The following is a 15,315-nucleotide window of genomic DNA, read 5'->3' as shown; positions in this document are numbered from 1 at the left end:
TGTGTCCCAATGTATAATTGCTCTGTTTGGCCCAGGATGGGGATGGAGGTGGAAAGCAGTGGGAGTCATAGTGACCTGAGGCCCTAAATACTCTGTTCCACAGTCTGGCACCCTGGAGTGTACCTAACTGGCTCTGGGGAAGAGAGAACCTTTTTCCAGATAGCAGGTATCTTTTTTAAGAGTGGAGAAATTCAGGGAGGGGCGGGGACAAAAAGCGAGGGGCAGCATGAGGCTTCTTTTAAGTCCTGAAAAAGCTAAGGAGACTGTCTCTTGGGATGGAGAAATTCTGCAGCTTTTGGCTGCCAGTTCTATTTCCTGTCACATACCTCTCCACCTGAACTGGAGAAGAACTGGCTTCTTGGAATTTCAGAAAGGAGGACAGAGAAGTGGACTAATGGGGGTGGGGCTGGGCATCTCTAGCCCTCCTCTCTCTCCTATAATCATTTGTCTCTTATGCCTGTCCCCAAGACAAGTTCTGGCATAAGTGTGTTGGATACAAAGATTGTGAATATCTCCTTTTCTCCCTGTTCCTGTCATCCCTGTTCTCCCACACCCAGGATCAGTGAAAAGAGAAACTGAAGGATGTGTATTTGTTTGCATGCCTATGTGGGCACAAGTATGAAAATAAGTGAAAGTAAGTGTGTTAGGTTATAGAGGTGCAAATGTCCAAGTCTATGCACTAGTAAGTGTAAATGCAGGAGTGTACTTGCATGCTTGTCTGTGTATAATAGCATATGTATACATACATATATATATTTGACATATATATTGGAATATGTATACATGTATAGCCACTGTATCTGTATCATTGTATAAAGAACAGCTTTGCATGTATGTATGTGTGTGTGTGTGTGTGTGTGTGTGTATGCATGAGCCTGCAAAATATATCCTTTAGGAATTGTTTGGGTCAGTAAGTGGGAAGAGGCAGATCCTTGCCTTGACCCCCTCAGCTACCCTCGAGGGTAGTTAAGAATAGCTCTATAAGGGTTAGAGGAGTCTAACTATCTTCCTATCAATTGAGAGTCCCCCCTCTCCTACCTTAAAACCCCTACTCAGTCCCCTTACCTTCTGGAATCAGGATTGGCTCCCAAGGAGGGGCACTGAAGTGCTCCTAGAGTGACTAGGTCAGTGTTAGCAGTCCATGTCCATACCCTTCCCAGATGGCTGATGTATATGGGCTCAACCAAGGGACTTCTTCTCAATCCCAACCCCCACACAGTCAGACGAAGAAGCTAGATACAAACACGATCATAGAAATACACAGTCTCACACACATGTAAGCAGAAGCACAGAAATGCAGACAGAAACACACGGAGGCAAATCTTTCTCTGCTTTTCCTTTGGTTGAATTTCATTCAGCCACATATGTTGTGTGTGTGTTGTGTGAGGGTGGGTGGAGGAGGGGCAGATAGAATGAGGATTGGCATGATGCCAACACCTACCTATGGGGCCTGGGCTGGGGACACCCCCTCCTCACCACCCAGGGACTTCTACCCTGGGAAGGGGGCCTCAGCTGTCCCTTTGTGGCTTAAGGGGGACCCTCTTTGTAGGTGGCAGCAAGAGCACAGCTCCTTTTGCCTCCCCAGCCCTGAGTCTGGTCCATGACCCACCTTGGGGGCTTAGGGGTGGATGTGAGGAAGATTCCAGGAAGGAAAGGGGGAAGGGCATTTTAAGGGGCCACGGTCCCCTCACAGTCCTTCCCTTTCAAACTTCCCCACCCTATTGTTCCCGTCTGGGGGGGCATGCCCCAAGGGATCTATTCCCCCACCCCCACCCCTATCTACAGCCCCGTTTTTCCTGGTGCTGGGAGGGGAGGACCGAAGAGATATTTATTTATTTTCTTTATTTATTTATTTAATTTTTTTTTTTTTTGGGAGTAGAGAGTGACAGATGGCGGCTGGTCCCGGGGGAGCCGGCTCTCCCCCAATGCAGACGCATGCCAATCACCGTCTCTCATGTGATAGCTGCTGCCCGTGACGTGCCAAGCCCATATGGCCCTGGCATAGAGGCTGGTACCCCCGCCTGGTAGAGATGCCACACTCGCTCCCCGCTTCGCATGGCGCTCTGAAGACGCCGGCGCCCGCCGCCTTGAGGAGCCGCTGCCCCCGCTCCTTGAAGATGGGGAAACAATGAAATAGACAGGAAGATTCCTTCTCTCCCCCTCTCTCTCTTACCCCCCTCCCCCCTCCCCTCTCCCCTGGACTCCGCTTCGAGGTAAGTTGTCCGAAGGGCAGTGAGATTTGAACCGCCAGCTGGGGAGGGCTCTGATTGTGGGCTTTGGAATCGGGGGACTAGGAAGAGCCCGAATGCCCCGTTGACTTCCTGGGGTTATGGTCCCTTTCCATAGGGTGGGGAATGGAACCACCCTGGGATCCCTGCTTCCCTCCACCCCCACCCGGGGTCTGCGGCTCTGAGGCTTGGGCTGCGGAAGTGGTGGCTTTGGTTTTTCGAAGGGACCAGGGGTAAAGGCAAGAAAAGAGGGCTGGGGATTAAGGGGGTGAGACAAGACAGACATCCTTCTGCGCTCGCCCATGATTCCCATGCCGAACCCGAGACGTCCCTCAGAAAAAAAGAAAAAGAAAAAAACGGATTCTCACCAAATCCCAAATATAACGAGATTCGGGGAGCCATTCAGTGGGCGGCGAGGTTTAGGGGTGTTCCGGGTGTCTTTGGGCTCTGGGGTGACGAGAATGGTTTGTTTTCCTGGCTTCGTAACGCGGACCCCGATTTCCCTGTCCGAGACTCACCGAGCCCTGAAGCCGGGAGTCCGAGGACAGAGCCCGTGTTGGCCTGGAGGAAGGAGCTGGAGCTGGAGACGGAGACAGGGACCGATTCGATTCTGAGACTGGGGGCAGCGGGGGCGGGGGGCCGGGCTGGGCTGGGGGAGGCTCGGGGCCAAGTTGAAAATTGGATTAGGGGTTGAGGGTGGTAGAGCGGCTGGCAGCTAGGGTGGGGAATGGAACAGAGGGGGCAAAGCAAAGAGAAGTCGGACCCACCCGGCACAGGGCACGAGGCACGACCGGAAAGCCGGACGGCCAGAAACACTCAAAGTCTCCGCCCGGAGGGAGAAAAGAGAATTATTTCGGGGCGTGCCCCCAATGGAGAAATTCGTTCTCCAAAATACCCCTCCACCCCCACACCCCTACCCATAGAGAAAATATGCAGAGAGAAGGGGGAGGGGGTCGGCCTGAAATCCAAGCCAGGATTATAACAAGGAGGTCGGAGTTGGGGGTTCCTGGCCTAGGAAAGGGGGTGCGCTGGTGCGGTGGGGAAGGGAGGAGCACCTGATCCCCAACACCGGGAATCTGGAGACTCCACAGCCGAGAGTAAAATCGACCGCTCTAGATAGGCTCTGGGGGCGAGTGTTTCTCCGAGGGAGGGAAGGAGGCCTTGGAGGAGGGGGTACCTCTTCCCTCTAAATGCCCCAGGAGTGGGTAAAGGTTGCTATGGGGTAAAGGGTAAGTGAAGTCAAGAGGCTGAGACACTCTCCCTACAGCCTATTCCAGGAAGCTGAAGTCTGTAAGGATACTGGGGATGGGAGGCTTGGAAGAGGTCACCTGAGGGAGAGGTTTAATTTGGGACGGAAGTGGGGGTGGGGGAGGTCTGGAAAAGGGGAGCGTGTGTGTGTTTGTGTGTGTGTGTGTGTGTGTGTGTGTGTGTGAGAGAGAGAGAGAGAAATGCCACCTCTGACAGGAGTGCGGAAATTGCGAGATTTGGCTGTCCTGGTTCCTCTGCCTCATGCTCACCTCGGTGTCTATGTCTGTCTGTCTTTCCCCCTCCCCCAACTCTTCAGGCCACCATGCTGACCCGCCTGTTCAGCGAGCCCGGCCTCCTCCCCGACGTCCCCAAGTTTGCCAGCTGGGGAGACGACGGCGACGACGACGAGCCCAGGAGTGAAAAGGGTGACACGCCACCCCAGCCGCCGCCTCCGCCTCCTGGACCTGGGGCTGGAGTTCCGGGGCCCGTCCGCCCCCCAAAACCGGGCCCTCTTCGTGGTGAAGACCCCCAGGACCCTGCGCTGGGTGAGGCCAAGGACGACGGCGAGTTGGGGGGCGAGGAGGAGGAGGAAGAAGAGGAGGAGGAAGGGCTCGACGAGGCAGAAGGCGAGCGGCCCAAGAAGCGGGGTCCCAAAAAGCGGAAGATGACCAAGGCGCGGCTGGAGCGCTCCAAGCTGCGCCGGCAGAAGGCCAACGCGCGCGAACGCAACCGCATGCACGACCTCAACGCGGCGTTGGACAACCTGCGTAAGGTCGTGCCGTGCTACTCCAAGACGCAGAAGCTGTCCAAGATCGAGACACTGCGCCTGGCCAAGAACTACATCTGGGCGCTCTCTGAGATTCTGCGCTCTGGCAAGCGGCCGGACCTGGTGTCCTATGTGCAGACATTGTGCAAGGGCCTGTCGCAGCCCACAACCAACCTGGTGGCCGGCTGCCTCCAGCTCAACTCGCGCAACTTCCTCACAGAGCAAGGCGGCGAGGGGGCTGGACGTTACCACGGCTCTGGAGGCCCCTTTGCTATGCACCCCTACCCGTATCCCTGCTCGCGGCTCGCGGGAGCGCAGTGTCAAGCAGGAGGCGGGCTGGGCGGTGGTGCCACGCATGCCCTGCGGACTCACGGCTACTGTGCGGCCTACGAGACGCTGTACGGGGGTGGAGGTGGGGGCGCCTCCCCCGACTACAACAGCTCGGAGTACGAGGGACCGCTCAGTCCCCCGCTCTGCCTCAACGGTAACTTCTCCCTCAAGCAGGACTCGTCCCCGGACCACGAGAAAACCTACCACTACTCTATGCACTATTCCGCCCTGCCCGGCTCCAGGCCAGCTGGCCACGGCCTGGTCTTCGGCTCCTCGGCCGTGCGCGGGAGCGTCCACTCGGAGAATCTTTTGTCTTACGATATGCACCTTCACCACGACCGAGGCCCAATGTATGAGGAACTCAATGCATTTTTCCATAATTGAGAACTCTCCTCCCTCACCCCCTTCTTTGTTTTTCTTTTTTCCTTCCTTCTTTTTTTCATTCCTTCCCTTTTAATTTATTTACTTTTTTTTTTTCGGAGAAGGTGGGCCACCCCCCACCATGGCAGGGATTTGGGCGGCAGGGCCACGTTAATTAAAGGCCACCCCCCTCCTCCAGGCTCCCTCCGTTCCCCTCAGCTGTGCAGTCGGGTTACCTGTTGATGTCTCCCCCTTTTTCGTCCCCCTCCCTTTTCACTCTTCCTTTGCCCTAGAAGTTTTCCTTCCCCAGAGGGATCCCCTCCTAGGACTTCTCCCAAGGAGTCCGGCTTCTTCCAGGAGCGCCTTTTCCCCCAGTTCTTCCCCTCGAGTTTTCTGCCCTCACGCACTCTCAACTCCTTCCCTTAATTTCCTCTTCTCATTCTCAGTCCCCAAACAGTGCAGTCAGCTCGGGCCTGGAGAAGGGGACCGGGGGAGGGGGCGGCCCAGCGGCCGGATTACATTTCATTTGTTAAGTTCTATTTTTTAAATACCAGAAAGGGGGAATGCAGCAGTGGTGGGGTGGGGCGGGGTGGAAGATAGGGGGTTCTCTTTCCTAAAGAGGACGTACTAAATTCACCATACCCGGGGCCTTGAATGCCTCCCACACACCCGGTCTCTCCACTTTGGAGTTCTAATATGAGTTGGGAGGAGTAGAGGGGAGGAGGAGGGGGAGGAGATGGGGATCCGAGAGGAAAGAAAAAGGTCAAGACCATTGTAACCAGATTCCGACTTTTTTCTTTTTTTGTTTTTTTCTTTCTTTTTTAAAAAACACAAAAAAACAAACACAAAAACGCAAAAAGGCGACGGAGGCCGAACGCAGAGTCCGGAGCGGAGAGAAAACACAGTAAGAACTTTTAGAAGCAATAAAAGGCAAAAAAAAAAAATAATAATAAAATAAAATAAAAAAATAAAAAGACACAAATATCTATGCAAGGAGGTTCTGACTGAGCCAAGCGGCCCCGCCCCCTGGTCCCCCGGGATTCCCCCCACCCCTCCTCGGCTCCAGGGCCGGGGTCGGAGCTGCAGAAGCGGATATGTGCACTTTGGTGAAGTTGGGGACGTGGCGCCTCCCCTCTCTCCCTAGTCCCCTTCTCACCCTTTCTCACTCCTTCTCCCTTCCCTCGGTTCTTACAATCAGTGACTCCGAGATTTGGGACATCAGTGTCACTTTCCTCACCCTCCCCTTTCCCCTCCTCCCCCGTCCCCATTGTGCGTCATACTGTTTTTTAAACCTGTTTCCAAATTTGTATGAAATGGCGAACTGTTGGGGGAGGGTCGGTTTGGGGAGGGGGGTTGCATGATAAAGACACACACTGACACAGCACGCACGCACACACGCACATACAGTGACACAGCGACATACACAATAACACAGAGGAACACACACTTAGCCACACGGTAAATATGCAATGCTACTTGGGAAAGAAGGGAGCTATAGCCTTTTTCGGGTCTGGGGAATAGAAAGAGGGAAGGAAACACTGCAGGCCAGAGGCATCCCTTTAGTCCGGGTCTCCCTTCAGACCTCCCTCCCTTTCGCTTTCCAAGCCCGGTCAATCAGTTCCCTGGGGCTTTGTTGCTGTGGTCTTCCTTCCCCTGTTGACGCCTGGGAATGGACAGGAGGATTGCTTGGGCCGATATAATAATTCCTGGAGAAGAAACTTTTCCGAGGGATCCTTCTGGTCCTCGTCTGGCCTCTTTAGCACCCAAGGCCGGGAGGGATCAAGGATTTCCGCTTTGTTACTGTCATAAAACAGAAAGAAGTTAAGGAGAAACAGGTACTCTCAGAACAAGCCCGCAGCCAAACAGGCGAATAGACACATGTTGACACAAAGCAAAAATACAAACACACACGCAGACACACAATCTCTCTTACACTCAAACACACGCAATTTCACCTTCACATCTTATCGAAGCTGAAACTCCCGTTGGACACCCGAAGTGCATTGCGTGTTTCTGTTCAGTTTAATGACGATTAATAAATATTTATGTAAATGAGATGCAAATCTGGACGGCGGTTTCTCACGGTGGCGTCATTTCATTTGGGGGCAATTGAGTTTGGGAATCCGGGGAGTGGTGGGGTTGGGGTGACGAAGCAGGTTTAAAAGAGGTCGGAAAAGAGAGGTGGAACCTTGGGGTCAGCTAGAAGGCATCTAGGGGTCCCTGGGTCCTGGGCAATTATATCTTCTGTATGGAGATTGAACTCCACAGAGACGTGCAAGTCAACCCCCTTAGACAAGACAGGTACTTACAGATAATGCATTTGCACAGACACGTACAGGCACATGCAACAATACAGGCACTTCCTTGACAGTCACATACTCAGACACATGGTCACATAAGCCCTTGCTTTCTCTTTTAAAACAACAATAACAACATACATCTGTTTCTATAGCTTGTTTCAAGAGGAAAAAAGTCAAGTCACAGGAGGGGGATCATCTGCACCTGATGACAAGAGAGACTGGTATTTTCGTGTGTCAGACACGAAAGGAGGGGGGTGGAGAATCCTATAAAGAGTCAGTTGTCAGGGGCAGAGCAATACATTTTTTTTTTTAAAGATCATACAGGAAAAAAAGGAGAAAAATACTCTCTTTAAAACTACAGTTTTAGTCAAACAGATCATTTTCAGCCTCTGGGGATTTGGGGCATCAAGTTTTAAATTTGTATCCTTTGGGGAGAGGGAAGAAGTCAAGAGGAAGCCTGAAAACACTGGGAGCTGGAGATGGGTTCTGGATAAGCCTTTGTGAATAAATCAAACAAATCCTCAGGATTTTGAGCACTGATAATTTTAGAACCCCAAAGGCAGCAAATGCGCACTCAATATCCCTACATTGTCTTCCACTTCATATTGCTCAGAGAAGAGAAGACCCTGAAATAATGGGAAAGGAGGAGGATAACAATGAGAAGCTTCTCGTCATTTCATTATCCTCAAAGGTTTCTCACAAAATTCCAGTTCTCATAAAAAATCATTGTCTCATTTCTTTCAAGTTTGTCACCTGTAGTAGTCTTGGAACTACTTCTACTTAAAAGCACCCTTCCTTTCTCTCCTCTTTCCCTGAACTAAGAAATCGGATAATGGGACCAGTCACATAGAAAACCTTTCCAACATATTTCTCAATCATGGAAAAGGCAAGCCTAATTTCTTTTTGAGATTTCCTACTCTGGTTTTCTCTAAAACTGTATGATTTAAAAGAAAGGAGTTATCTTTTTTCTTTTAAGTGGTAACTTGAAGGCTATAGAGTTTCTGAGGTGTTGGCTTCATTTAAGATAGGGTAGTTAATTTAAGGCATCAAAGAGAGTGTTGGAATATCAAGAGCAAGGAAAAAAGAGAAAGAGGGTGGGACAGGAGAGAGAGTCCTAATTCGAAAGTGGTGAGTCAGGCAAATTATATTGTTTTACTGTCCATATACCCTACCTTTATTCCCCTCCCAACAGGAAAAGGGAAAGGGAAAAAGAAGAGGGAACACTAACACTTGAGCAGGGAAAAGCTGTTACAGTGATGAGCTGTCCATTGCTTTGGTGCTGGAACTCTCAGGTTGACGATTAGGCCAGCCATAACTATCCTCTATTGCCTAGTCCCAACCTGCAGAGAGACACTCACAGTCACCGACTTCTCCTTGCATTTCCTCCAGAATTCTCCCGCAGTTTTCAGGGAATTTCACTGCAATTTTCTCAGAATTTCACTGAATTCTCCTGGGATTTTTTCTAGGTTCCTGTCTGGGTTCTCAGTCATCAGCATTCTCTGTCAGCGGCCTATCAGGACTATAGAAACTTTGGATCTCTTTTTCCAGGATCTGAGACTCCTCCCAACCATTGTCCACGAGACAGAAGAATCCTTCCTTTCTTGCCTTCCCCCACCTTGTCCTCTCTCCCATTTCCTGCCCTCTCAGGACTCAGGCACTCTATGGCTTAATTCAGTTCTGTGCAACTGAACCTAGGGGGAAGAGCAGAGGCCTGAGTAGTAGGATCTTGGATGGAGAAAGGACTCAGGTGTCTAGATCTTGAGACTGGAGATGGTTTAACTGGTCTTCTACAGTCATTACTTTTAGAAGAAATCAATCAGTTGCTCTAAGTTTTCCAGGAAAACATGGAGAAGGAGGAAGACAGAAGATCTCTTTTAAGACCCTAAGTTGACATACCCCCAGTACTCTGCTTCTCCCAGAAACTGATTAGATATTGATTCCTATTTCTTGGGGCTGAATTCCCAATCATTTGGAGGGAGAGATCTTGTTGTACTGAAACTTTTTCTGGGGGAGGTGGTAAGAGGGGAAGGCTGGGTTGGGAAGAGTTGCCATCCCTACCCACTATAATTCTGAGCAACTCCACTTCCTACAAATCTCCAGAAACTGCCCCCTTCCTGTTCTATCCTTCTTCCCTTACTCTCCCATGTACAGACACACAACAGAGGTTGTCTTTTGCACTTCCTGCTCCACCTTCAACTTTTCTAGTGGAGAAGAGATGAAAAGGAGAAGATAACATGGACACAAAATCCCAAGTTTCTCCTCCCCTCCTTACCCCCTAACATGCTCTCTCTCTCTCTCTCTCTCTCTCTCTCTCTCTCTCTCTCTCTCTCTCTCTCTCTCTCTCTCTCTCTCTCTCACACACACACACACACACACACACACACACACACACACACACACACTCTGAGAGAGAGAGAGAGAGAGAGAGAGAGAGAGAGAGAGAGAGTCATGTAGAGCCCCCAGAGAAGTGATATCAGCAGAAGGAAGAGGGCGAGGAAGAAAAAAGACCAGCGTTGTGCCCAGGGCCAAAGGGAAAGGAAAAGAGTTCCTTCCTCTTCCCTCTATTCCCATAAGAGGGATCTCCTAGCGTAGAAGTGTTCAATTACTCTAATTTCAGCAATCACTGGGACTCTAAGGAGTTTGAATATGTGATTGAACTGGGATTTTTTTCCCTTTGGGTTTATTCTTGTCCCTGTCAACGCCTTCCTTCCCCCTCCCAAACCTACCCAAACAATCCGTGCTTTGAAATACAGAGAAATATGTACGTATATGTGTATATATTTCGCTTCTCTTCCAACCATTTTTCTAGTTGTCCTGAGTGAAAAGGGGGAACTACTGATCTTTATGCAGTATTCTTGGCATCTTCTCCACCTCTCCTCCCATAATCGCCTGCTGGTTGGACCTTCTCCCTTCTACCTCCCACCCCCTCCAAGTACAAGAGATAACACCAAGATCAAATACCCGAATAACAACCCCTCTGCTCTATAAAGCTTAAAGAAGCCTAGTATAGCCACCAGTGGAGAGGCAGAGTGCTGGCTCCGTGACCCTTAGGTTCCCACCTCCTTCTTTTTCTCTTCTCTTATTTTGAAGAAATCTAGCAAAACACAGTTTCTAGTACTTTCTGGGTGAGGATAGAGAATTTTAGTCTCCTTCTGTCCTCTTCTTTCCCTTCCCTCTTTGAGGATCTAGAACCCAGAAGCTCCAGTGTTATCCCCTTCCAAAGATTCAGGAAGAATATACTTTTACCCCAAGAGATTTAGTTTCAGTGTTTGAGTTTTTTCCCCTGTTACCAACTAAACAGAGAAAGAATCCACGAGACACCATTCAGATGATGAAGAGCCTCTCACCCCACAGTCGTAACACCTGGTACAACTTTTTTTCACCCATTGTCCTACTCTCCTACCCCAAATCTCCATCACCCAACTGAAGCTCCGAGCAACAGAGAGAGAGGCTGCCTGTGGCCCGAGGATTTTCTCAAACTCAAAAAAATTTTAAAGAGGAATTTTGACTCTCTCTCTCTCTCTCTCTCTCTCTCTCTCTCTCTCTCTCTCTCTCTCTGTGTGTGTGTGTGTGTGTGAGAGAGAGAGAGAGAGACAGAGAGAGACAGAGAGACAGAGAGAGAGAGACAGAGAGAGAGAGAGACAGAGACAGAGACAGAGACAGAGAGAGACAGAGAGAGAACCAGTCCCGGACTTCCGACCTGCGGTCTTTGCCTTCTGTCTCTCTATGTCTCTTTGCCTCTGTTTCTGCCTCTCTGTCTGTCTCTGTCTGAATCATTTTTTGCCTTCCTCCCTGTGGCCCCAGCCCTTGGAAGATGATGCTGGGGGAGAGGAGAAGGGGAGGCAATGGGGACCAGAGAAAATCAAACTTGGAAGTATTAAGAATGAGAGTTGGTTCTATGCTTTTCCAAATTCTCACTAAGAACTATAATGGGGTCAGAGGTTGGGATAGGATGATGGAAAGTGAGAATGAAGTTTGTTGCTAAACCTAGAGGACTCTCCAAGCTCTGACACTTTTTCAGCCTTGGCCCTGAGACCAGAGAGAGACTTTCGTGGGCGCCAAGTCAGAGCGTGGAGGAGGTTCTGGGACTGAAGTGTGATAGGACTGGAAAAGGTCTTTGGGCAGACAGCCAGAGTGAAGCCTTCGGACAGGGAGTAGATAGCGTCACAGAACCTTGGCACGTTGAGGGATCCCCATCCTACAAAGCAGGAGCATCCTCGAGCCCAAAAGGAAAAGGATATACCTTTAAATGAGAACCCAAATTCATCCTTTCCCGGTAGCTCCAGAATGTGCCAGAACTCAGTCACCAAGTAGTGAACCCCACCGACCAGGTCTGATTGTCCAAAAACTAATATCGATTCTCGAGCAGTATTATAAGCTTGACTTAGAAGCCAGATTGAAAACCGTGTGGCATGTTCTGCTGTTGGGGACGACGCCATAGCATATGAAACTAATGTAATATTCTTGAAATAATTCGACGTAGCTCGGTCTTTCCAGATCTCTTTTCGGAGAGCTCCAGGGCTCCCAGCCGTGCTGTTTTGCGCTCCAAATGAGTAAGTGAGATGGCAGGTCGGGTCCTGGCTGGAAGCTCGGAGTGGGCAACCCCATCCTTCTCCACGACCATCCCCTTTGGGGACCCTCATGCCAGCTCCTATCCTGAGCCAAGTCACCGCCAAGGGCACAGCTGGGCGGGTCTGGGCAGCCAGCCCGACTCCGGGACATCTGTTCTCGCCAGAGCCGCATTAAAGAGAAAGAGGACTGCTTTGGGAAGCGGGAGAAACGGGGGGGGTGGGGGGGGGGGAGGCGAACTAAGGCCCAGAAACTCCCAACTTCAATTCCAGTCCCCCAAGCTATACATTGCGGAGTGAGGAGACAGGCGGGAGGCTTGGATTTACTTACACTTCCTTAGTCATCCCCTGGGGAAGAGAACTAAGGTAGGGAGGGCTTGTGAACTATCTCTTCTCTCTCACCCCCCGCACCCCATGACTGATAGCTTCCCCGGCTTTGCCTGCCCCTCAAGATAAAGTCAGATTTACCCTGCTTTAGACCAGGTTACAGCTTAACAAACTCCCGAGGGAATTAGGGAGGTTGGAGATCGAGCTGGGGGCCTGGCCTTGCTGGGCAATGAATGAAACCCGCTTTCAGCGAATTCGGGCTCCCGCAGGGGCTGGGAAACAGAGTGAGGGGAAAACCGAGGAAAGAATTGGGGTAGTGGTGGTAAGGGGAGTAGGTTGGTCAATATCAGCATAATTAACGTCACTAAAATCTTGGCTTTCATGTTCCAAAGTGATGAGGTTCGAAAATTGGAGTGTATCTGTGAGCACGTGTGTTTTTATCACTACGGACCTAGGAAGAAAGCTTTCAAATCCTGAATCACTTCGTAGAAAATAAAAATCTCTCATACCCTCTTCACCCTGCAGCCTCTTCCCTTGAGTATCGCCTCCCCCGTGCCCCACCCTAGAACCCTGGCGAGAAGCCGGGGTGCCCCGTGCCCACCCTTCGCCTTGGTGGCTGTGCCAATCGATGCCACTCAGCCGGTGCCCAGTGCCCGGTGCCAGGCGCGGGGGGAAGGCGGGGAGGAGCCGAAGCTCCAGCTTAAATTCCATGGCATCTGTTCATTATTATACAGTGAGGATTTTTATATGGACAGCTAAATTAAAGACAGATTTTTGCCAGAATTGCAGATCCCATAAAAATGATGACACAGGATAGGGGGGTTTAATCTAAAAAAACAAAAAACAAAAATCCCAACATCAAACAAACAAAAAATAAAAACAAAAACCCCACCATAGCGAACCACGAACCCAGAACCCTCTCGTCGCCATCATCTATCTTTAGAGCTATCACCTCTTTATAACACCCAATACTTCTCCCAGAAGGCTAAAGGTTGCATGATAGGGACCAGACTCCCTTTGGAGGAAACAGCAACCTTCTCCAAGAAATGCGTGAAAGTCAGACTCGATAACAGCGTCCTAAGCCGCCTGGCAAAGGATAAGAGAAAAGCGATGTGAGGAGAGAGAAGTGGAAGTAGAGGTCTTTGGCCCAGAAGGGTTTGGAGGTCAGTAAAATTTACCTCCTCTTGTTTTTTTAATTTGAGTTGATTTTGACAATTCTACCCCGTACTCAGGTTCCAACGGGCAACACTTGAGATCCAGGAGCCTAAGGCCCTCCATTCTCATGCTTCTTGTAAGAATGTCTCTCTACACTCCACCCGACAAGAATATAGGATATTCGGTGATACCGCAGTTTTTCACACGGCTCCTCATCCTCTGCAACTGTCAATTAGAGGTCTCAAATAGAGAAATTCTAGAATCCTAAAATCATCAGTTTTTGGCATCCTGGAATTTGCATCTTCAAATGAGGAAATTCTGGGAATTCTGATATTCTAGACGAAAATTCTCCAGTTTGGAAATTTTTACACCCTAAAATCCCAGAATTTTGTGCGTTTGTGGAATTGTGCTATTTCCCTGTTGTCCGATGTTGATATTCTGGAATTATGGGCTTTGGATGGGGGGAGGGAAGTAGAGTGATGACGGTAAAACTCACTGGACGTTGGGATGAGAGCAGCAAGATTTAAGTGGAAAGAGGAAAAAGGATCAGAATGTTACTGATCTACCCCAAAAGTCTGAAGTGACTTTTTCTTTCTTGGGGAGGAGGGGCAGGAGAGAGGAAATACACCTGGTACTGTCTTCTTCAGACAATTGTTCTATTCCATTCCGTTTCTCTGTCTCTGTCTCTGTCTCTGTCTCTGGGTCTCTCCCCTCTTCGTTTCAGAGCTGACAGAATTCATATCACAAGAGTTAACGTAGGGACATCTGTGTGCGGAATGACTGTGCCTATCCGAATCTGCCAATCGCTGCTGGCACCAGCCGAGGAACAAATGCCTTTTACCTCGGAATGCGGGGGCAGGGGGTGGGAGGGGGTGGCCAAGTCCGGCCGGCCGAGCTCTTGCCCGGGGCTGGGCATCGGTCTCCTCCGGTCTGCAAACCGAGTTCAACTGAATTGGATTATTAATTAACTAACTAATGCTGATGGGGGAACTAGGGTGTTTCTCTTCCCGGCCTCATTCTGTTGTCCCCTCCTGTTCTCTTCATCCTCTTGTCTCCCCCACTCGCACCCACTCCTCAGTCTTATCAGCCCTTCAAGAGCCAGCACCCAGTGTATCGGAAAGCGAGTAAGGGACTCAGTCCCATAATGCCAAGGAAAGGGGGAGATTTGGAGGAAAATTAAATTAACGAGAAAGGGAAGGTGTATGGGAAGAGGAGGAGATCGGTTGCTGCTGATCTGCCTGGAGGAGAGGGCCCTGTATGCCGCAGTTGGCGAAATCTGACTTCTCTCCCTTACTATCTGGGTACCGGGGTGGGGCGGAGAAATGGAGAGGCAGAGACTGAGAGAAACACATAAGGAGGAAAAAAAGAAACAGAGAGAGCAGAGAAAGACACAGAGCGAGGGGCAGACCAGCAAGAGACAAAAACCTAGAGATAATAGAGACAGAGAGAAATAGAGACAAATACAGAGACACAGCCACGTACAGAGACCGAGACCTACAGAGATCGTGTCGCAGGCTCAGACTGGATCCGCCCAGAGGCCTGTCTCCAGTTCATCCCCTCCCGCCTGGTCTAGCTGAGCCCTGCAGCTACTTCGACCCCGCCCCCGGGCCCCTCCCTGCCTCTGGCCGGAGTTCCTGCCCCAGCCCCGCCTGATCCCCTCTGCCTGCCCTCAGCCAGACTAGCTAGCCCCGTCGCCGACTCGGTCCGTCAGCCAATTCGGCTGCCAGGGCTCCGGGGGGAAGCAGAAAGGGGGGGTGGGGGGGAGAGGGAGCGCCACGCCACAGCCGGTGCCAGCTGGGGGGGGGGGGGGGTTATAGCGAGGAGGAGCGGGGAGCGCATCTAAAATTCCGAGACATCTGTTCACCCAGAGAGGAGACACAGAGCGGGAGAAGGCTCCGACAGTTTCCACACACCCTTTCCCAGCCCTTTCTTCCACTGTTGAGGGCCAGGGACCCCCACCCAAATTCTGTACACCAGGTCACAGACCCAGGAGCCCTCCACTTTTTGCCCTGGCCGGGCACGTTTGGTTTAGA

The 15,315-nt window shown here is 50.7% G+C and overlaps 1 protein-coding gene across 1 annotated transcript; it reads left to right on the top strand.

The window, feature by feature from the left end:
• Window positions 1-3,600: 3,600 nt before the first annotated feature.
• NEUROD2 (neuronal differentiation 2) lies at window positions 3,601-5,023 on the top strand. The gene has a single exon (XM_072646290.1). It carries the CDS (start codon window positions 3,799-3,801, stop codon window positions 4,954-4,956), a length of 1,158 nt encoding a protein of 385 aa, XP_072502391.1. The 5' UTR covers window positions 3,601-3,798; the 3' UTR covers window positions 4,957-5,023.
• Window positions 5,024-15,315: the final 10,292 nt, after the last annotated feature.

Source organism: Notamacropus eugenii, chromosome 2 (genome assembly GCF_028372415.1).
Source record: "Notamacropus eugenii isolate mMacEug1 chromosome 2, mMacEug1.pri_v2, whole genome shotgun sequence".
NCBI lineage: Eukaryota > Metazoa > Chordata > Mammalia > Diprotodontia > Macropodidae > Notamacropus > Notamacropus eugenii.
This window is presented reverse-complemented; position numbering and strand designations above follow the sequence as displayed.

Bases quoted from the DNA above. Each gene is read 5' to 3' on its own strand.
- NEUROD2 (XM_072646290.1), top strand. From the start codon at position 3,799: ATGCTGACCCGCCTGTTCAGCGAGCCCGGCCTCCTCCCCGACGTCCCC.